At 50.2% G+C, this 22,427-nt stretch overlaps 1 protein-coding gene across 2 annotated transcripts; it reads right to left on the bottom strand.

Moving 5' to 3' along the window:
- Positions 1 to 6,998: 6,998 nt before the first annotated feature.
- TSR2 (TSR2 ribosome maturation factor) lies at positions 6,999 to 20,737 on the bottom strand. 2 transcript variants are annotated; one of them, XM_055003898.1, is made up of 5 exons: positions 20,575 to 20,737; positions 14,871 to 14,961; positions 12,625 to 12,716; positions 7,976 to 8,149; positions 6,999 to 7,587 (listed from the first exon to the last, which is right to left on the bottom strand). In XM_055003898.1, the coding sequence occupies exons 1-5, from the start codon at positions 20,659 to 20,661 to the stop codon at positions 7,486 to 7,488; spliced, it is 546 nt and encodes a 181-aa protein (XP_054859873.1). In that variant the 5' UTR covers positions 20,662 to 20,737; the 3' UTR covers positions 6,999 to 7,485. The 2 variants fall into 2 exon arrangements, with proteins under 2 accessions (XP_054859873.1, XP_054859874.1); XM_055003899.1 differs by having other exon boundaries at positions 7,976 to 8,116.
- Positions 20,738 to 22,427: the final 1,690 nt, after the last annotated feature.

Here is a 22,427-nt window from a genome sequence, read left to right as displayed (position 1 = left end):
GGGGGGGGGGCTCGCTCTCCATTCTCTGACCAGGATACTTGAATGTTTCTCTCCCCCCAGCACTTTCGCCCCCTTGCCAACATCCACGTTCTGTCATGAGCCCCCTCCTGCCTCTTTCCTACAAGGACCTGCACTTAGCCACGATCTCCCCGGCCACCAAGAACTGACGAAGTTGTGCACCTGCACGGAGGTTGCTCGGCGCTGATTCTGTCCCACAGCAAACCACCCTTCAGCTGCTTCCACATGGAAGGATGCTCCACAGGGCTGTCAGAGCCAATGCAGTGCGTTGATGATGGAGCGGTTCTGCGTTTCTTAGTCTTTTTCCTTCCACACAGGCTCTGATCTTGGAGACGTGGTCATCCAGGCCACTGTAGTGGTTCAACGTCTTTTTAAAGGTCTTTTTTCATGCATGCACTATAGGGCTAAAATGACTCTTAACTGGTGGTGCTACAGCAGTTACCTATCTTTAAAAGTCCTCAAAATCCCTCTGGTGTTTATAATGCTATAACAATTAATGAAGGCCCTCTGGTGAACACTTACAGCTACTACAGATTTTTAAAATATACCCTCTGGTGGCACGGCAGGGAAAATGTTGGAGAAATGGTGCCTATGAGTAGCTGATAGTGGGGAAATGGCGCTGATACAGCGCTAAACTACATGAGACAAATTACATGAGGATGCTCAAGTGAAGGGAGATGCAGTGTTAGCTGGGAAGCGTAGTTTGAATTTCACCTCTCCACAGAGCTGGCAAAGATCACTCCTCGGAGGCTGTTAATAATTGACAGAGCCTTCCAGGAGGCAAAAAAGAAATTAACAAACCCTCTGAGGAGTCTCTGTAGGGAGAGGTGAAATTCAAATTAAGCTTCCCAGCTAACACGGCATCTCCCTTCACTTGAGTGTCCTCGTGTAATTCGTCTCGTGGGGTTTAGCTCATAGACGGGGCCTTCGGAGGACAGGACAACGCACAGCATTCCTTCCAGACAGTGTGCTAAGACACTCGGGCTGCATTCTTAAGAACCCAAAAAGATCAGAAGCAGCAAAAAGTGCATTGTGGGTTGGGAAAACCTGGAACCAAATGAATTGCAGCATGACATCGTCTAGAAGCTTCCCCAAAAAGTACTCCAGTTTTGAAAGTCAACGTGGAGGAAAACCTCCATGTGGAAGCAGTCTCCCCCCCCCCCACTGGAAAAACAGATAGGAGGGTGCAGTTTTCTTTCCTCTTCTGCTTCTGTGTTCCTCCTCCCTTGGACCAAGAGCTGTTCTTCCATTCAGTATTGCTTACTTAGCACTTACTGATTATCTGTTTGCCATATTATTTTGGGAGGAGGAAAGGAGATGAAAGATCAACGTGGAAATCATTTTTCCAGTGGACTTGGAAGATGCTGGGGGGGCCCACTCCTGACTATGGGATTTGTCTGACGTGATCCTTCTGGCCCCTAAAGGCTCACCTCATTTTGCATCAGACTTAACGGATGGGCTGTCCTTTGTTTTGGCCTGAAACCTTTCTGTCACCAGAACCAGCTTTAAGTCCCGGCTGGCTGGGAGAGAACGGCGAGTTTGAAACGAAGCGCTCTTGCTACGTCTTCCTCTTGCTACGCCAAGCCTGGCCCCCCTGGGAGAGGCACTCTCCCTTCCCACCCTGAGTATGGGCCACCTCACTGAGTCGCCACGTTCCATCATTCCTGGCCACCTTCATAGCATCGTTTCTGGGCCGTAGCTCCAGAGGCACAATCCAGCCAGAACTTGCCTTGTGCAAGCAAGAATTGGGCTGCACAATTCCACAGGTAGTGTTGGTGCAATGTCCGTTCTGCTGGCTGGTGACTGAGATGCTAAAATATGCAAGAGATGCTCCAATATGCTTCCCTAGCACGCAAAAACGGAAGTTTCCTACAACTTCAGTTAGAACAGGTGTTAAAAGGGGGAGTGTTAGCTATGTGGGTGCCACCTGAGTGAGCTGACGCATACACAGCTGGGTGGTCATTGGCTGCTGGTGACTTGGGGGAAGTATGCACAGCTGGGTACCAGCATGAGGCTAGGAGCTTATTTTTAAATATAGTCAGGACCTTATGTAGCTGCCTGAACGATGGGAGGGCAGTCATGTCAGAGGAATCATCTTCCTAGGTCAGGACCAGCATGCCAACCACCACCGTTCAAACGCACATGGCATCTCACGGGCAAGAGACGAAGGCAGTGGGACGCCCCTGCTCTTTGATCTCAGTAGCTGCCAACATGAGGCTCTGCCCAAGTATGGAATTTAGTGTTACCTGCCTTGATGACAGAAGCCTCCCCCACCAGGAACCTCATCTGGCTTAAAGCAGGTGAACCACATAGCGACAGAGTGCGTGTGCCAGAGAAGCGCCCACGGGATTGTTCCAAGAAGGGAGACGGTTATTCCCAAGGCAGCTAAAACCCGACACCCTTTTCTCAACTGCGATTGCCTTCCCGCCTTGATGCACTTTTGAAAGAGCGGATGATCTCTGAACCCCCTCTGCGTCGTGAGCTGTGTGGTCAAGCGGCTTCCTGTGCCACCTCAGACCCCACTCTTCCCCCCCCCCCGGACTGCTTCAGGGTCCCAGTGGGGTGGGGGCACTTCCCCCTTTCGGCCTGTTGGGGGGAGGTTCCCTGGTGGTGCCTGGAGGGCCACCCCTATGCTTGGTCTCCCCCCCCCCCCCTCCTCCCATGATGTAGAGCTGGTGCATGTTGCTTTTATATTAAAAAGGCCTCCGTATTGAGGGATACACAAAATCTTTCTTACCGAAAATAATATTTTATTGTTCATGTATAGTGGCTGGCCACTACAGAGGTTAGGGCAAGGGTGCTTCTCCTTAAAGAAGCACCCTCTCCCACAACCAAGATTTGTGTATTGTCCATTTTACTTTTTACTTTCATTGTTGTATTTTATTTTCCAATGTCCATTTTTTTAAATACAGGATTTTGTGGGGTTTTTGGGGTTATATTTGTCTCTTTGTTTCAAAAAAGGCAGGAGCACAACTGTCCCTTTCTAGAGATTGGAGCAGGGTGGGGGTGTAGAGGACGGCACACCTTGAAACGGGGCAGGACCACCGGCTACAGCAGCGCTTCGCCTCCAAAGGGCACCTTCAAGCCCCGGAAGGGTAGTGGAGATAGAAAAGGAGGCTTCTGTTTCAGGGGAAATGGGGTCCGGAGGGAGGGAGGGAGGGAGGCCCTCACTCCCCCTTGGCCTGCATCCCAGGAGAGCCTCTGCCGAAGCAGAGAGGAAGAACAAGCAGCGAGGCGCCTGCAGTGTGCTTGCGGAGCCTAAAACGTCCCAGTGGGTCCCCCTTGCTGTTTGGTAAAAGAAACGCCTGCGCTGTGGGGGAAAGATCCAGGCCCCTGTGCACACAACCCCTGCTGCTGCTGCTGCTGTCAGGGCATCCCTTTCTCACTTGTCTTCTTTACCCAAGTCCAGTCACCTTTGTTATCAGGGCGTGACAGAGGAGGGACGCTAGGAGATGGCGCTGCCCTCCACGGCCTGTGGCAAAGCCAGGAATGTTGCCCTCACTGGCCCCGTCTTCCCCTGGGTCAGTCTTGAAGGACGGGCTGAGCAGGCGCCTCCTCCTGAAGGAGGCTGAAGGACTGCTACCCCCCCCCCCCCATGCCTTTCCATCTTTTGCTGCAGTCGTTTTCAAGAAGGTTTGCAAGGCCACCATTTGACGGAGAGGCCTGCAGAGCTCATTTCCGATGCAGGGTCAGCATTTCTTTGGTGCTGAATAGTCCTTTTCCTGATCACCCCCCTCCTCCCCCCAATTCCGAGGCAGTGCTGCTGAGTTCCTGAAGGCCCCCCTCCTATTGCAGTAAAAGAGCGGGTGCCAGAAGCGACTCCCTCCGTGTCCTTGCTGATCGTGTGCAGAGAGCAGCTGGGCCCCCCTGTTCGGCCATGCTGGGCACATCCTGGTGGGAGGCTGGTGGGTCTTAGTGTGTGGGTGTGTGTGTGTGGGTGCCGGTTCTGACCTATGATGTGCCGTTCGGATGGAAGGGCCTGCAGCCTCACGTGTCTGTAAGAGGCTGTGGTGACTGGTTCTCTCTCTAGACAATCCCATTTGGACAGCAGACCACATTTCAACAGAGTTCACTTTGCTTTTAAGGTGGGGTGGGGGAGGTCCTAGCTCATACCTGAACTTCATGGAGAATGAAAGTAACTTGCGAATGAAAGGAACCCAGAACCAAAGTGACCAACTCTGCCTTTTTTTTTTTTTTTTGCAAAATATTCCTCCCCAATGAAACACGGCATGACCAGAAGGGGGGGGTGAAGAAGCCCTCCTTCAGGGATGGGGTTTTTTTTGGGGGGGGGGGGGACTACTAAAACAGCTTTCAAGACAAAGCTGCCTTTAGCCACTCAAAGCCCAAAGGCATGGGGGAGAAATTCCAGATTTCAGAGCTGCAGCCATTTCTGTTCTCCAGAGTCCTGGAGAGAGTTCCTTAAAAGCTCTTCTTGACACAAGGCTGTTTGCATCAGGGGCAATGATGGCTGAAAACCAATGATGGTTTAAAAACCAAGGGTTACAAAAGACAGCATGATTTTAATTGTTCTTGGAAGCACTTCAGGCAATCTTCTCCTCCTCCGGGCTCTTTAAGGCATCTGCTTTAAGACGTCCTGTCTCAACTCTTTTTGGAACTCTTCCCTCTGTGTTACAAATCACACAGAAGCCTTTGGCACCCTGGATCTGAAACACACTTTGATCTGACACTGTTACAGAATCTCAACACTTCCTTCCTTCACGCCAGTGGTGTGCTTTTAGTACTTCAAAAGAATACGGCATGACGATGGTCCACCACTACCAGGTCATCCCCAAGAAACCCCACAATGGGCCAGAGTGTGTGGAACAGGAGAGGAGGAAGGGGGAAGCAGTCACAGGGAGTAGATAAGTTCTCTGGTCGTTGGGTTCTGCAGGACCAGAGGGACCACATGCCTCATTCTGAGGAGCGGCTCCCCAGACAAACGTGGTGACAAAACTTGAGCACAAAAAGATGTTTCACCGACAGAGCTAAATTAATGTCAGTTCTTTCAAAATAAATCTTCTCTCCGCAGAGATGTCTTCCCCTCCTTGGGGCAAGGAGGGGGGCAAACACTATTGGATCCAGTCTGCAAAATTCCTAGGGGTGGAGGAAATGCCACGACTGAACGCAGAAGCTCTTTAAAAGAAATCTTGCAGAATGAGGTCAGTTCCATATAACAGCAGAGTATATATAACCAAACCGTAACAGAAACAACATTGCGGGGAGGTGGGGGGGGAGTGGTAGTTAGAATCTTATGGAATATTACAGGCAAACACACAAATCAGCCCAGAAAAGAAAACGAGGCTGGTCCTTCTCCATCTCGTCCATTGGAATTCTAGACACACACACAGTCTGCCTGTGCCCTCCACACGCGCTAAATAAGAGATCAGTATAAAATGCTAGCTCGAGCGTCTCTCCTTCCCGCATCCCTCCGGAGCACACGACTCGCCCGACAAAGAAAGTCCATCCCCCACCGCCACCCCCACCCCGCCAGGCACACACCTGTCTTTCCCATTCCAAACTCCACTCGCACAGGGAATCCCAGGGCTTTATTAAGCCCCCTCCTCCCCCCCAAACACACCGGCACGCCTGCGCTGATCCCCCAAGGCGACACCTTTTTCGGGGAACCGAGTCCTGTTGATTTCAAAGAAATTCCTTCCCAAGTCCTGGTCCTCTGCATCTTCACATCCATCTTTGATCCAGCCAGACGTACTGGAGTCACATGCACAAAAAGCCGCCCAGACCCCCTTCCTCTTCCTCTCTCTCTCTCACTAATTCCCCCCCACCCACCTCACTCTGGGAGGGGGGAATCCTTCTTGCCTCACCCCCCCTCCTTACCCAAGAGTAGAAGGGGTGGCTGAGTGCCAAGGGGGATGCAGCTCTCCAGCCCTGTGGACTCTTCTCCATCAGCCCCCATGGCAGCGGCCGAGAGGAGGGGGGATGCTCACTGCATCAAGGGAGAAAGGACCCCCCCCTCCTTCCCAAGAAGAACTTCCGGGTAACGGGCAACCTTGTCTGCTAAGCAGGTGAAGAGCAACCCTGGCCCGTCTCCCTTCTGGCTGCGCTGTAGGATTCCCAGGAGGAGCGGCAGGAGGAGCTGCGGCGGCGGCGGCGGCAGAGGCTTGACAGCCAACAAAATCTCAATGAAGGGAACTTCAGCGGGCTCACGCGATGACCCTACAGGGGAGGGGCAGGGATGGAGCACACAGGGACTGGTGGGGCACAAAGGCGCATCACCCGGATGTCGATGGAACACAGATTCGTTCGCATCCTCACCGGTGGAGATTTCCACTCCTCTGGAGTGAAGAGGAGGCGGTCAGCACCATCTGGCATCCCACTTGTGCAGACGCCTGCCATTTCCTTTAGGCGGCACAAAGACCGGACAGGCTTCCCGAGCCCAGACAACTGTGCCTGCTTTCACTTACGCACGCACCCACTTAAGAGATTTACAACAAGCATTTTTAGGACTACAGTACTCACCAAATGAAGTGAGGAAACAAATCAACAGGGCCAGACTAGTACCCAGAAACAGCCTGCTCCAGGACAAACCTAAAGGCACTAACAACAGAACACCACTGGTTGTCACCTATAGCTCCCGGCTCAAACCCATCCAACGTATCATCAGTGAGCTACAACCCATCCTGGAAAATGATACCTCTCTCTCAGAAGCCCTGGGTGGAAGACCTTTCCTTGCCTACAGACAGCCCCTCAACCTGAAACAACTTCTCACTTACAATCATGAATCAGCTAGCAGAGTCACCAGCACAGGTACCAGGCCCTGCAACTGACCCAGATGCCAGCTCTGCCCTTATATTTACCCAGGGAATACAATTACAGGACCCAATGGCATCAACTACACTGTTATACATCTACGTAGCCCCACAGGTACGGCAGTGCCCTGCCTCCTCACATCTTAACTTTGAGGTAAGGCATGTGGACTGGAGGAAAGTAGAGGTGTATGAAACAATAAGTAAAGCTCAGAGTGTAAACACGGGGAAACCTTTATTCTCTTTCCTAATGGGACTTGGAGTGAGCGAGTGAAATGAGTAAATAGCAGGTTTAAGACAGTGAGAATGAATTTGTGATCCAAGCTTGTGGAACTCATTGCCACCAGGCGGTGAAGTGTCAGTCAGGCAACAATTCAGCTAAGCATTAGAGGAGTAGTTGGAGATGCTATGCTGTTGGCCCTTCTCTCTGCTGAGAACTGCGGGCAACAAGGAGCATTAGTGAAAAAGATGCACTGAACAGAGAGAGAGAGCCCCCCCTCCCCACACTCTGTGGCTGAGAGCTTGCTCCTGATGCCTGCAGGGCGGAGCAGCAGAGGGCAGCCATGCGGCACAGCCAACCCAAGGGCCCAATTCCATCCTGCCCCTCCATCGCTCATCTTCTCCGTGACTTCGACACGAGGGACAGGACTCCGCTTGCAGTAGTCCAGGCAAGAACCCTGCCATTGTTGCATTTTCCTCTGGCTCATTTCCTTTTCTTCCTTACCAAAGTCCAACCATCTTCATCATCTGGGCCTGAGACAGGAGGGGGGCTGGGTTGCGGCCCGTTCATGCTGCACTCCATGGCCTGAGGAAAAGCCAAGAACGTCGCACTCACTGGCCGTGTCTTCCCCAGGATCAGCCCTGAAGGATGGGCTGAGCTGGAACCTGCTCATGAGCTCGCCTGAAGAACTGCTGCCGCCGCCCCCGCCCCCCCCCCCCCCGCACGTCTTTCCCTCTCCTCCTGCCCAGCACGGCTGCAGATTCACAAACAGGGACGCCCGGCAGTACTCGATTTCCATGCTCCCACCTGACAAGCATACAGCGTGTACAGGGAAGGCCCTTCACTCCGGGGGTCTGCTGCCCCGAGTGTCCCCCTGGTGCTGCCCCTCCCTCCCACAGAACGCGAGGACTCTTGGCGGTGCTGGGCTTCCCGACGTCCGGCAGCCCCGCCCGGTCTTCCCCGAGAACTTTACCTCTTCCTCCGTCTCCTGCTCCTCCTCACTGCTGCTTCCCTCGGCTGCCAGGGCTTTTGTGGCAGCTGCCCTGGCCTCCTGCTGCTTCTGGGCCAGCCGGGCAATGGCCTCATGCACCGCTGCCGCGTTTCCCTGCCGGCACTGGCGGAAGAACAAGCACAGTTGCTGGCTTACCTACAGAATGAGAAGAGGGATGCGCACAAGGTCACGGGCTGCAGCTCTGCCCCCTTCGGAGCTGGTTAGGAAGCCCCTCTGTCTGTCCCATTAGACTACACCCCAGTCCACAGGCAGGAATTCTTGCTCCTAATGCACCTGTTCTTAGATTCATCGTCATCATCAATAGCAACAAAAGCAAGCTAAGCAAGCAAATCCCGTTTACAGCTGGGACAACAGGTGGCCCCATCGTCCCTACACGAGCACTGCTGAGGGGGGGCCCTGCAGGCTGCTCGGGGGGGGGGGCTCCGTGCTGCTGCGCCATCAGCAACTCCTGGATTCAAATTCACAATTCTTTTCAAATTTCTGCCATCCATACCCTACTGTGTTATTTATTGAATGTCCCAGTTTACATTATGTAATCTGCCTTGAGTCTCCATGAGGAAGGCGGGCTATAAATAACACTAATAAAGAAAGAAAGGAGCCTCCTGAGTTCCCCAGGGAACCAAAACAACAGAAAGACCCCCTTGGTGCAGGGTCCTCTCGCTCTGTTCCGGGAGGGTCTCCTGCCAGCCAGCTGAGCTGCTGAATGCTGAGACTGCCTCTCTCAGGGCTGGGGCTTTGTCCCCTGAGCAGCCTGGGGGGCGTGGCCATCCAGCCCCCCTCCCCTGGACAACCATCTGGTCACTGACACCGGGGGGGGGGGGGAGAGAGAGAGAGAGCACTGCCCTTATTTTAAGGGGGGGATCCCGGAAAGCAACAGCAAACCAAAGAATATGCTGTGAATAACTCACAAGGACGGCAAAATTAAACCATGTATTACAATCAAGAGTTGATACAATTAATTTGAGAGTGCGTGTTTATAATCGATCATTTCCAAAAACACACACAACCATAACACACTGAGAACAAATAGTCCTTCAGGCATCAAAGGAGCATTTGAGAGCATTTATCAATCTTATATCAGAACCAAAGCAGCAATGCAAAGAGGATACAAACAAGAATTTCTGAAGTGCAAAGTGCTAGTGTGGTTAAATTTCTCAAACACAAGCTTCGTATACAACTGCAATATAAAGTCACTAAGTTTGCCCAGAGTTGATATAGTAAGCAATATTCAAATGCAGCAATGTTTTGTTTTTTTTTTTTTACAAAAAAGGTACAATTTAATGATTTTTTTTTTGCAAATACAGTTGCAATTCAATGCAAAGATAGGATGTGTCTTCTGGATTCCTCTGCTTGTGAACTACTATGGGGTAGCCAGCAGAAGTCAGTCCTGTTTCACAAATCTTCCTCATGGTAGTCACAAGCTGAGAACATCGTATTCAATAGATATCATTAAAATTCCGTTATAAAATGCAGTCTCAAGTCAATTCATAATGCTCTCAAATACTCCTTTGATGCCTGAAGGACTATTTGCTCCCTGTGTGTTATGGCTGTGTGTGTTTTTGGAAATGATTGATTATAAACACATACTCTCAAATTAATTGTATCAACTCTTATCGTTATACATGGTTTAGTTTTGCTGTCCTAGTAAGTTATTCGTGGCATATTCTTTGGTTTGCTCATTTTAAGGGGAGGCACCCTTAACACTTGATTCTTCCTAATCAACAGATCTAATTCTCAACATTCTTCTCCATCTGTAGACACTTAAATCCAGAGAGTGGTGCCACGGATAGGCAAGATCTTTTTATACACCTGAGAAAAGCCCCAGGTTGGCTTGAAAATCTGAGACCTTAAAAAATAGGTTTTTTCAAAACTCCAGAAGGATAAAAGGAGCGCCTCTGGATTCATGCAGCAGAAGCCCTCGGTGGTCACTGCTGTACATGGTGTAATGGTGGGTGGAAATAAATAAAACATATTTTTTATATTTAGGTTCTTTTTAGGCTGCTTTTCTCACTGAGAGGTGGATTACACAGTGTGAATCCACCAATCAATATCAAAGACTTTCACTATTCAGGTTTAATTTTGTTTTGTGCCAATAAAGGTATTAACTAACTTTAATGGGTATATAATGCAATTTTGCAAGATTTAAAAAGGAAGATTTAACAGTGCTAAGCCAAGCATAAATAAATTCCATGACTGACATATTAAACAACATAGGAACTACCCAATAGCATACTTACAGCAATGTTAGTGGAGTCTATGGTCCATTAATATTTACAGCGATGGTCGTAAAGTCTGTGGTCCCTCCCTATCCCTTTAGTGATTGATCTCTTTAGAGTACAGCCCTCCCATCACAGCAAAACGCCCTCTTGAACAATTCAGTTTTGCATGGTTTATGGAAAGGCAGGAGAGCGGGAGCTTTCCTAACCTCCTCAGGTTGACTATTCCACAGGGCAGGGGCCACCACAGAGAATGCCCATTCACGGGCAGCTGTTGCGTTTTCCCCATGTGCAGAGTGGCACCTGCAGAAGGCCCTGTTCAGGTGAGAGAACCAGCCGTGGTAGAATACAGGCAGGGGCAGTCCTGTAGATATTCTTCATTCTCTTTGGATGTTTACAACAGTAATACGGAGCCAGAGTGCCTCACAACTGCTCACAGCTGCAATTACTGTGCAATTTCCAAAATTTGGTTTCCTTTAAAAATAATTCTATTCCTTGTGGATGCAAAAAGAACAAGTCTCTGGTGCATAAATTCTGCTTTGTGACTTTCATCTTTCTGGCTGTATAATTTTGGTTTTGCCTACTTCAAGAGCCCCTCCCCAGATCTCTTTTTTTTGGGGGGGGGGAGTCAGCAAATGAATTTTGGGTCACACCGAGGTGTAGCCAGATGGTAAATGGAAAAGGAATGGCCTCAACTCAAACTGGTTAAGCCACTCCCTCACTGAGACCTGCAGCTTATTCCTCAGCAGGGCAGCTGATGGGAACTGGAAGTATCTTGTGGGGTTGCACAGGGCACAGTCTTAACCCCCATGTTATTCAACCTCTATGTAAAGCCTGTAGGAGAACTCATTTGTACCTTTGGATTTGGATGCCATCAATTCGCAGCTGGGACCCAGCTCTATATCCCACTATCATCATCATCATCATCATCATCAATGTCATTTATGGTCTGCCTTTCACACTGAGACTCAAGGTGGATTACAGTGTGAGATCAGTACAGTCAGTATCAAGGACAATTTCATAAACAATGCCATGGGGTAAATAAATGCAAATTTACAAAGACGTAACTGCAAGAATCCAATACAGAGTTGAAGAAATGCTGAAACGGAACATAAGTGATGGTCCCTGCGAGATGCAGTTGAGATCTTGGGTCACTGCTTGACGGCTGTGGTCTCATTACTGAAAGTAAACAAACTGAAACTGAAGCCAGACAAGACAGAAGGGAGGCTGGCTGGGAAGGCAGAGATCCTGAAGGACACTGTGTTCCCCACGTCCGATGGAGTTCATCAGACTCAGTCAAGAGCTTAAGGGTTATATTGGATCCAGTGCTGCTTCTAGAAAAGCAAGTTAAGGCAGCCACAAAAACGCTTTCCACAAACTCAGCCTGACCTTGAGTTGGCCTCCTACCTCGACACGGCCAGTCTGGCCTCCTGGATCCATGCCACGGTAACACTGAGATCTGAATACTGTAATGCAGTGTACACAGGTCTCCATTCTAAGTAAACGCAAAGACTCCACTTGGTGCAGAATGCTGCAGTTGCTTATGCTCGGTTTCAGCATTTCTTCAGCTCTGTATTGGATTTCTGCTCATTTTTAAAGCTTCGCAAATGTTCATGTATACGTTTATTGAAGTGTCTTTGATATGGACTGTACCGACTCACACTGTGTAATCTGCCTTGAGTCTCAGTGAGAAAAGTGGACTATAAGTAACAGAAATAAATGAATTGTAGGTGTGTGCTGGTTTTGTTACAATTTGCTTACAATACAGGAGAGACTGCCAGTTCAGGGTGGGTGGGTTGCTATTTTTCTAGTCTCTTCCAGCAATGTAGTTTTAAGATGTCCAGAGGTCATTAAGAAAGACAAAGCCCATGTGCCCTCTTGCAACGGATGAGGGTTTTTGTCATACATCAGCTCACTCCAGAGTGACTGTATTCACAGATTTGGCAATATGAGCATTCGTTCTGGACCAGCGTGGAACGGAGAAAGGAATAGCTAATGGTGACAACTCATACCCGGATCAAAAGAAAAGTAACAGCAGGGCAGGGGGGAGGAAGGAAAACAACATGCCAGGAAGAAGACTTCTAGCTCAGTGTCTCAAGTCTTCTAGGTGCAGAGAACGTTGTTTAAAAATAGAAGAGCATTCGGTCACGTTAGCTACATCTGCAGGCCAAAGCAATACCAGTGTAACAGAATTGCCTTCTCCTTAGTGGTCTGTGAGAAATAAACTCTAAGAGCGTCACCTTTTTCAAAGAGTATGGCCCAGGAAACATCCCACGACAATGACCTGCAAAGCGGGAAGCACCTCCACGTCCCTCCCTCCAGACAGTCATATACGGGGGAGAGGAAAGGGGCCGTGCAATCCATCCTCACTGCATGGGCCTGTGAAGAAGGTACCTGTCTCAAGCTGCCATCTTCTATCATGGTATCAAATTCATTGTTCATCACCTCGGCAAGGAAACTGTCCACCTCCTCTGGCTCCAGTTCAGCTGCAGAGAGGTTGGATCAAGGGTCAAATACTACAAACCAAGATTTCAATTCTATCAGCATTTCCCTTCCCAGAAAGGAAGGGAAACGGGCTTACAGCTCATGCCCTAACCAGCCAAATTCCAAATACCCTCCTTGTGTGAATGACACAAGCCACATCTGGCTTCCAATTTCCCTGCTGCAATCAGTTAGCATTACTCCCCTGCACACCTGGAAACATAAAACACGAGTCCTCTATCTGGTTTCTGCAAGGATCCATGGATTTAATACTCAGCTTATTAGATGAGAGTTTATGTACTTTAAATTTTCAAAAGTATAATAAAATTACATTCCATTTTCCATTTTACCTCTTATGCTTCAGAATAATTAGAAAAAGTTTCTTTTTCTAGGGAGGTTTACCATGCAACAAGATCCTGATGCAGAAGTATAATGGTCCCCAGTTGCACCAATTAGAACGTGACACAAAATGAAATTAAAGGTCCCTCACGCCACACCACGCAGGGCAGATTCCAGCCAAGGCTGGGGTTCTGACCAGAGACGTGGAATTTCCAGCCGTAGGTAAGTGGGTGGGGGACTTGCTTTCTTCTCAAAAACCTGGTATTTGGGAGAAACACTAGTAAATATATAATATTTACTTATCAAGTCTAAACTATTTTACTGCTTTGACAACATCAAATATCTAATTTCCAACTTAGCTACAAAAGGATCTAGGCAAAGGAGATATTTGGAATTAGAAAAATCTAAAACATATACTAAAAAATTCAGAAAGTTAAAATCCCTGGCAAGCTACAGAAGCATGCGGCTCACTCAAAAGTGAAATGCTGACAGTGATCTCAGAACCGGAAGCCCCGTGGAGAGGAAATGCAGGCGGTCCGCTCCCACACAAGCACCTCAGAGACCCACAGCTTCTGGAATACTAATCATGGACAGGCTCAGTCACATCTCCATAATAAATGCCTTGAAAAAACTGTGTATGTCATAGTGTTAACACAGGAAATATATTTTGCTAAGGCTGTAGAATGCTTCACATAAAAATCTTCAAACTACACTTTCTGAGAGAATAAAACTTTTCATTCCTTTCTGAAGAGAAAATATTTCATAGAAGGATGATTTTTCAGTGTTTTCCAACAAGTCCCCCAAAGAAGCCTTGTTTCTCCTAAATTTTTCTTGACCACCACATTTCTCGCTCAGATCAACAGACCCTATACAATATCCTTTGGTCTGTACAGCCTTCCCATCTCTGACCACCAGCATCGTTCGTTCTCCCATCTGCTGTCTGGGAGGGGAGATACGCTCATATCCCATATGCAAATCGCCTCTGCCCCTGTCAGTCTGGACAGGTAGAGACAATAGAGCATGTTCTTTTATACTGTCAGGATTATCAGGAGATTCGCACAAAGTACATTTCACCAGTTATCGCGGCCCACCCAGGCAGACCAGATCAGTTTTGCTCTGCCCTCCTCTTCACTGATTGCTGCAAAGAAATTGCTGCTAAGGTTGCAAGGTTCTGTGCTCTGGCTAGTGTGATCAGACAGAACACTATTATTTCTTCTAGAAATTTTAATTCAGATTTTAATTATTTAATCCATTTTAGCACACTGCTGTACTTAATTCTTGGAGATGTGTAAATTTTAAAATTAATGCACTTATTACTTGTTGTATCTTACAGTTTATCTAGATACAAATATTTATCTTGGATTGTTCTAATAAGAGCAGTAGCATATTGAACAGTATCAACAGTAGTAGTAAGCCATTACTGAAGGAAGACAGAAACAAGATGGCACAATTTTATGGGCTAAGGCTGCTATAACTATTACAACGTCTATTAGGATATATATATATATATATATATCTCCTTTGTTGGTAAATTATATCCCGAACGATGCTGGACTATAGTTAGTTTTTATTGTAACAGTCAAAGACCAGCACAACATAGAAACAGGAAAGCGCACCACCCCAAATATATGTTTTTGGGCGGGGAGGGGGGGGTGCGCTTTCCTGTTTCTATGTTGTGCTGGTCCTTGACTGTCACAATAAAAACTAACTATAGTCCAGCATCGTTCGGGATATAATTTACCAACAAAGGAGAAACAGTACAAATCCCAACGAGTCTGCAAACTGACTCAGTAGGAGGTTGTTTCATTTAGGTACCTCACCGTTGCTTTGGAAGAACTGCTCCACAGCTCCCACCATCCATTCAGCTTTTTCTTGGCTGCATGCCCCGCCAAAACCATTTTCAACTGCAATCTGCATCAGAAGAAGATAAAACTGAATTCATTAGCAGGAACTGTTCCCAGGGGAAAGCCATCTTGCTGCAGTTTGGATGCACGTCCTGTGGCTTGAAATTAAAACAGAAGTAGTATTTTAAAAGGGGAACAGGCAATCTGGTCAGTCCTCCGTTGCCCTTAAGCGCACAGTCTGGGGTTTGGGTTCTGAGGGGGGGGAATAATTCTTTTACAAACTTAGAACAAATAAATAAAAGATAACTATATACAAGAACTAGAGCAGATTATACACAATGGGGCAATGTTGAACTATCCTGCTGACCAGAACTAAGTATTATACAATGTATGTAACAAAATATAACCTATATATAACTCTATTACACATTATTGTAGGACATTTATAAAATAAAAGGATCAAATGGGTAAGATTTTTCAGGTGGCATGCCTAAAATAGCCACGTAGTCATGCTACATGGAAAATGTCAGAGGTTTACAGTGCAATCCTACAGCGAGTTACTCCAGCCTAAGTTACTCCAACTTCTGAAGTCAATGAACTTAGACTGGAGTAACTTTCCATGGGACTGCACTGTTAAGAGTAGCTACGTGTGGTAGTGTTTGCCACCATCAGAGGAGTGGCTATTAGCTTTTTTGTTCTTTTTGCTATCTCAATATCCAACCATAAATTAAGTAAATCCAGTTTCGGTGTAGCAGGGAAAGAAAATCCTGTGATCTGCTTAATGTGGAAAAGAATATACTACCAAAAATTTTTAATACAATACCAGCAGCAGTGTATATACATTCCTATGTTCCCACATGATTTCTAACAGTAAGGAGAAACTGAGATGCTGACATGGTGTAATCTTTAAATACCATCTAGTAAGTGGTCTTAAAAATTGGGTTCTGATATTTATTGGGTTGACGGTAAAGATATGGGATTTCCAGATTTTTAAAGTCTGAAATAGTAATAGATCCAGAGGAGTTAGCCGTGTTAGTCTGTAGTAGCAAAATCAAAAAGAGTCCAGCAGCACCTTTAAGACGAACCAACTTTATTGTAGCACAAGCTTTCGAGAAACACAGTTCTCTTCGTCAGATGCATCTGATGAAGAGAGCTGTGGTTCTCGAAAGCTTAGGCTACAATAAAGTTGGTTCGTCTTAAAGGTGCTACTGGACTCTTTTTGACTGAAATAGTAATGTAACAATCTGAATTCTACACTTTCACATAAGAAGGAAGCAAGACCTGAGTCTCTACATCCCCATTACTAGGGAATCTCAGACTGCAACTGTTGATCACGTTACCAAGGCATTGCAAAAAAGGAAGAAAACATGCCTTTTAAATGCATTTCCTGATTCTATACTCCCCCCCCCAAAAACCCCTTTTCTCTCAACTGCTTCAAAGGTCAATTAGAAGCCTTTGTTTCTTAAAATACCCTTCCTTCCAGTTGAACAGCAGAATTGGAGTCCAGTGGTACCTTTTCCAACTCACTCAGACTGTGGTAACCAGGTAGGGGCCGTAGTGGCAATTTCATGGAATAGGGAATACAGGAGAATAGGAGTCTGGATAAGGAAACAGCTTTCTTTAACACACACCTTTTCTTCCTGCACCCAGCTCCAGTGTTGAAAAGATGCCTAGAACAGGCCTTACCTAGGAGAAGGGTGTCAGGGCTTGCAGCGGCAGCCGCTGGGCGGGGTACTGGGCAGTCTGCTCCTCATGTCAAAGGGGGGCCAGGGATTCTGCGGGACCCTGCTCTGTGGAAGGAGGGAAGGTATACATCACCCAGACCCCCTTCTCAATCCACTCGCTGGCCCGCTCACCCTCTTTGGTCTCTGCCATCTCCTCCTCGCCTTCACACTTGCTCTGCTCCATTCCAACTCCACTCCATCACTCCTACTCACACCCACCACCTCAGAGCTCTTCCTAGCCACCCTTTATAGGGTTTCCTTTCCCCGCCCCGCCCTTCTTCCAGGCTTGTTCCCTCGCCTGCCTTGACCCAGCTGTGCCTCCCCTCAGGTGTCTCCCTCCCATCACTAATCCCTTCTAGGCTTCCTTGCCTTTCTGGCAGGGTGGGGCTAAATGCGAACCATCCCCAGCTGAGGTTTCCTTGGCCTTGCTCATGAGGAGCTGCCCCAGTAGGCCTCTGAGTTTTCCTGGCCTTGCTCGCGAGGAGCTGCCCCAGTAAGCCTCTGCGCTGCTGAGCTTCCCTGGCCTTGCTCGCAAGGAATTGCCCTGGCCAGCTTCTAGGCCGCCTGCCCATTGATGCTGGACGGGGCTGCCCATCTCCTCCCCCAGAATGCCTGTGGCAGCTCCACCTGGAGGGGCTTGGCTCCTAGCCACTCCTGAGCCAGGCTGCTGTCCTCTAGCCGGGGTGTGGCTCTGGGCTGTAGTGGCTGCTTCTCCTCCTTGGCTGGTAAGGGCTCTGTTTGGGCTGCTGCTGGGCCCCTATTCCCCCTGCCTTGGCCCTTTCCCTCTGGTCTGCTTAGCCCTCTCTCCTCCCCCTGGGGGGTGGGACTAGCTGGTCTCTCCCTGCTCCCTCCAGCCCTCTGAGGCTTTGGCCTTTTGCCCCTTCCCCCTGGAGTAGGCAGGTTCTGGACCTGGTTGCTGGCTGGGGTGGCAGGGCTGTTCCCTCCTGGCAAGTCTGGGGGCCAGGGCTCAGACCCCGGACAAAGGGAAACTTAGAATAAGAAGTAGTTTTAGGTAGGTAGACATGTTAAGTCTACTGTAGAACAGTAGGATTTGAGACTAGTAGCACCTTGGAGACCAACAAGGTTTTCAGGTTATGACCTTTCAATAGTCAGAGCCCTTTTCGTCAGATACAAATAGGAATGGAGATCGCTGAGCCTTTTGTATCCTAGCCAAAAGATGGGTGGAGTATTACAAGAAAAAACATCAGGATGCAAAGGTACAATACAGCTTGTTTAGAAACAGAAATTACCATCTGTAGTGAGCAAAGAATCCTAAGTCTCTATTCAGTCCAGGGAGGTCCATTTTTCTGAATTTGCGAATGAACTCAATTTCAGCAATCTCACAATGTAATCTCCCCTTGAAGGCTCAGAGATTTCCATTCTTATTCATAGATGAAGAAGGGAGCTCTGACTCTTGAAAGCTCATACCCAGAAGATCTTCTGGATTTCTAAGGTACCACTGGACTCCAGTTCTGCTGTTCAACTGGAAGGAAGGGTATTTTAAGAAACACTTGCTTTTGCGGAAGCATTATTGGAGATGAAGGGGAAATGAGGAGTGAATTATTAGAGAGGAACAAATAATCCTGTGGGGTTGCACAGGGCACAGTCTTATCCCCCATGTTATTCAACCTCTATGTAAAGGCTTTTGAAGAACTTATCTGTAGCTACAGAATTGGGGGCCATCAATATGTAGATGACATCCAGCTCTATATCTCACTATCCAAATCATGGCAGGATGCAGTAGAGATCTGGGGCGCCCACCTGACAGCTGTGGTCAAATGGCTGAAAAAAACAAACTGAAAATGAACCCACACAAGATGGAAGTGATGCTAGTTGGGAAAGCAGAGGTCTTGAAGGACACTGCACTCCCCACTTTCGATGGAGTTCATCTGACCCTCGCAGACTCAGTCAAGAGTCCAGGAGTTATACTGGATCCAGCGCTACTACTAGAAAAGCAAGTTAAGACAGCTGCAAAAAATGCTTTCTACAACTTCAGTCTAGCCTGGAAGATGCCCCCCCCTCAACGCACATGGGCAAAATCAACAGCCGCTTGTACACATGCATTCTCTGAGGTGTCCCCTACATTATGGAATGACCTACTTGAAGAGGTCAGGAAATCTTCCTCTCTCCTGGTTTTCTACAAGCTATGCAAAACTGAATTATACAAGAAGGCTTTACTCAGGTAGGTAGGAAGGCTACATTGTAAGGAAGTGGTCACTATGACATCTTGTATGTATGCAAGTGCCCTCCATGTGGGATCACTGTTTATTTGAAACTTGAAAGCACTTGGAATTGTAACTAAAGTGCTTGGAACTGCAAGATGGAACTCTGATGAAGATGGCTTTAAAATGGGAGCAGAGGGCTTCTCTGAGGGACTGAACTGGATTTACTTCTGTGAAATGAGAGTTGTGCATTGGACTTGTTACTGCCTTTGAACTGGATTTACTTCTGTTGTGACTTGTTACTTTTACTGGACTTGTTCAGTATGTGGTATTTCCACAACTGATATGTTACTTTTGAGGAGGGGAACCTTGTGTGTACTGTATTTGTTATTGCTGTTTCACAACTACTGATTTATACAGATTATTAAATTATTGTAACAGCTTGGGATTTGTATGTTGTGCTTTATTTACAGGTCAGGTTGTGGCTGGGCTGCTGTTCTTATCATTAGTTGTTTAATGTGTCAGTCTTAGAATTGCTTGTGCTGTGTTCGGGATTTCTTCAACTCTGTATTGGATTTCTGCTGATTTTTAATCTTTGCAAAATTGCATTTATAAACCCTATTACATTGTTTATTGAAATGTCTTTGAAATTCACTGTACTGACTCATGCTGGGTATTCTGCCTTGAGTCTCAGAAAGAAATGCAGACTATAAATGACAGAAATTTTTAAAAAACAGAGATATGTCCTCTGGTTTTAGTTTAGCAGTGGTGTCACTGTTTAATGTATTGTTATTTCTCCTTAAAAACTGGACGTGCGTCCACGGGACCGTCTCTCTCCATATATTCCCCAGAGGACACTCCGATCAGGGGACAAACAGCTGTTGGTGGTCCCTGGCCCCATGGAGGCCCGCCTAGCCTCGACTACAGCCAGGGCCTTTTCGCTCCTGGCTCCCACCTGGTGGAACGCTCTGTCTGCTGAGATCAGCGCCCGGCAGGACTTGCTATCTTTTCGCCGGGCCTGCAAGACAGAGTTGTTCCACCAGGCATATGGCTGAGGCCGGGCCTCCGCCGGCCGGGAAAAAAGGGGCGTATAACCCCCCCCCCCCCGAAGGCTGTCCACCAACCTGTTTTACATGTGTTGTTTTTAATTAATATGAATTTTTATTGTATTTTAATTGTATTTTTCATATGTTGGTATCTGCCCTGAGCCTGCTTAGGAGGAGGACGGAATACAAATTTGAAATAAATAAAAAAACTGATGCTGGCCTCTGTTTTCGGCACCTGAGAAATGGAGCAATTCGCCCCCCCCCTCCTTCTACGTGCATCATGTGAGCGACCAGGCGCCCAGGCAGGCCGCAGGAGAGGCCGCGGGGAGTCCCGCGAGGAACGGGAACGGCAGCCCCCCCCCCCGCGCCCCCGCCCCCCCCCGGGCGACGAGCGAAGCGCTCCGTGCCCCAACCCGCGGAGGCCCCGGAAGCGCCACGGGCCGGGCCGGGGGCTCCAGCCAGGGCCCGGAAGGCCGCGCGGCCTTAGAAGCCTGCCGGGCGCCTCGGCCTGCGGCTCTCCGAGAGGGCCGAGCGGCGACGGCGGGGGAGACGCGGGCCCTGAGCCCGCCGAACGGGCAGAGCCGCCTCTCGCCCGCCCGCCCGCGCCTCAGGCTTCCCGCCTCCCTCGGCCTGAAAAGGCCCCTCGGCGGCGGTGGGCAGGCCGCCGCCTGGGCCACGGAGGCCGCCCCGGGCGACTGGAGCCCCGGAAGACCTCACGCGGCGGCCGCCCGGCCCCCGCCTCCCGTACCTGCAGGGCCGGCCAGCAGCCCAGCGCGGCCCTCACGCCCCGGCCGAACAGGCCCCGCGCCGCGCCCTCCTCGCTCCGCGTCGCCATCGCGGCCGCCGGCAGCCCAGCGCGGCCCCGTCCAGGCAGGAGGCCGCGGCTCCAGTCCCGCCCGCCCGCGCGCCCCACTCGGCGCCGCCGCACATCGCTCCGGCCTCGCCGCCGCCGCCCCCTCCCGGCCGGGGTCGGAGCCGCAGCCGCAGCCCGCGGAGCTCCTGCGCGCTCCCGCCCTCACTCCCGCCCAGGGCCGCAGGGGGCCCGGCCTGACCCCACAGGTGGGAACGGGGCGCCGGCCCGCCCGCCTGCCTGGCGGGAAGGGGCGGCCGGGCCCGAGCCCCACCGCCGCCCTCAGCCGACCCGCGTCGCGCCTGAGGGGAGCCGGGCAGGGGCCTCCGGCAGGACCGCCTCGGAAGGGCCGGCCGGGCTGAGGAGCGAGGCCGTCGCCCGCCTGCAGGCGGAGCCCCTGGGCCGGGCGGCCTACACGCCGGGGCCGTTGTGGCCTCCGAAGCACGCGCCCCGATCCCGCCCTCCGAGGCCAGCGGTGGGAAAGCCTCGCCCGGGGACCGGGGTGGGGGGTCCCGCTCTGCCGGCCTCGCCCCCTTCTTCGCCGGAAAGAACCGGGCAGCCCCCCGCAAGGCGTCCCCGGGCCGGCCCGCTGCGGAGATGCCCGCCGCCTGGCCGCTCAGAGAGGGCCCTTCTTGGCGCCCCTTCCTTGCCCGGCCTCTGTTTGGGCCCCTCGGGATTCCCCCCCTGCCGCTTGCTCGGCCGGCCCCCAAGTAAGTGCCTTCTCAACGAGGGCTGCCCCCGGTTCCTTTTGGGGCCACCAAAGCGGCGGGAGGGCCGGGCCACCGAATCGCGCCATCTTCTTCGCGGGCTTGTAATGGTTGCCTTGCGCGGAGGGACCCCCCAGGACCCCCCTCAGATGTCTTCACAGCCTTCCCGTTGGCGGGAGGGGGCAAGCGAGGCGTCACCGCCCGTTCCTTCGGCATCACCTGCTGGAGGCGCCTCTTCCACGCTATAGTGGCCGAGGGACCCGCCGTGGGTTTTCAGGGGGTGAAGCTCGTTTCTCTCTTCCCCAGAGTAAGAGGGGTGCCTCTCGGGGATTCGTATGCACAGGAAGCAGATGGGATCTCTGTGTTGTAGTGTTGGAAGCGTAATGGTTGCGGAAACGGGGTGGTGCCTGTATGGCTGTGCTAAAGAAGAGGAGTGGAGAACTGAGGCAGATGTGCTTTGTTTCTGATGAGACTTGGTGCATTTTGAATGCCCCTGCTTGCCTCTAGAGCTACTCAATGTATGTGTGTGCGTGCGCAAGTGAAAGCAGGCACAGTTGTCTGGGCTCGGGAAGCCTGTCCGGTCTTTGTGCCGCCTAAAGGAAATGGCAGGCGTCTGCACAAGTGGGATGCCAGATGGTGCTGACCGCCTCCTCTGCACTCCAGAGGAGTGGAAATCTCCACCGGTGAGGATGCGAACGAATCTCTGTTCCATCGACATCCGGGTGATGCGCCTTTGTGCCCCACCAGTCCCTGTGTGCTCCATCCCTGCCCCTCCCCTGTAGGGTCATCGCGTGAGCCCGCTGAGGTTCCCTTCATTGAGATTTTGTTGGCTGTCAAGCCTCTGCCGCCGCCGCCGCAGCTCCTCCTGCCGCTCCTCCTGGGAATCCTACAGCGCAGCCAGAAGGGAGACGGGCCAGGGTTGCTCTTCACCTGCTTAGCAGACAAGGTTGCCCGTTACCCGGAAGTTCTTCTTGGGAAGGAGGAGGGGGGTCCTTTCTCCCTTGATGCAGTGAGCATCCCCCCTCCTCTCGGCCGCTGCCATGG

This window comes from Eublepharis macularius, chromosome 19 (assembly GCF_028583425.1).
Source record: "Eublepharis macularius isolate TG4126 chromosome 19, MPM_Emac_v1.0, whole genome shotgun sequence".
NCBI lineage: Eukaryota > Metazoa > Chordata > Lepidosauria > Squamata > Eublepharidae > Eublepharis > Eublepharis macularius.
Note: the sequence above shows the minus strand (reverse complement) of the source record. Positions and strands in the feature narration are given on the sequence as shown.

Coding starts and splice junctions, on each gene's coding strand:
- TSR2 (XM_055003898.1), bottom strand. CDS start 20,661: ATGGCGACGCGGAGCGAGGAGGGCGCGGCGCGGGGCCTGTTCGGCCGG. Junction 8,150..12,624: donor AAGATGGCAGCTTGAGACAG/GTACCTTCTTCA, acceptor CTCATTCTGTAG/GTAAGCCAGCAACTGTGCTT. Junction 7,588..7,975: donor AGCAGGAGACGGAGGAAGAG/GTAAAGTTCTCG, acceptor GCTTTTCCTCAG/GCCATGGAGTGCAGCATGAA.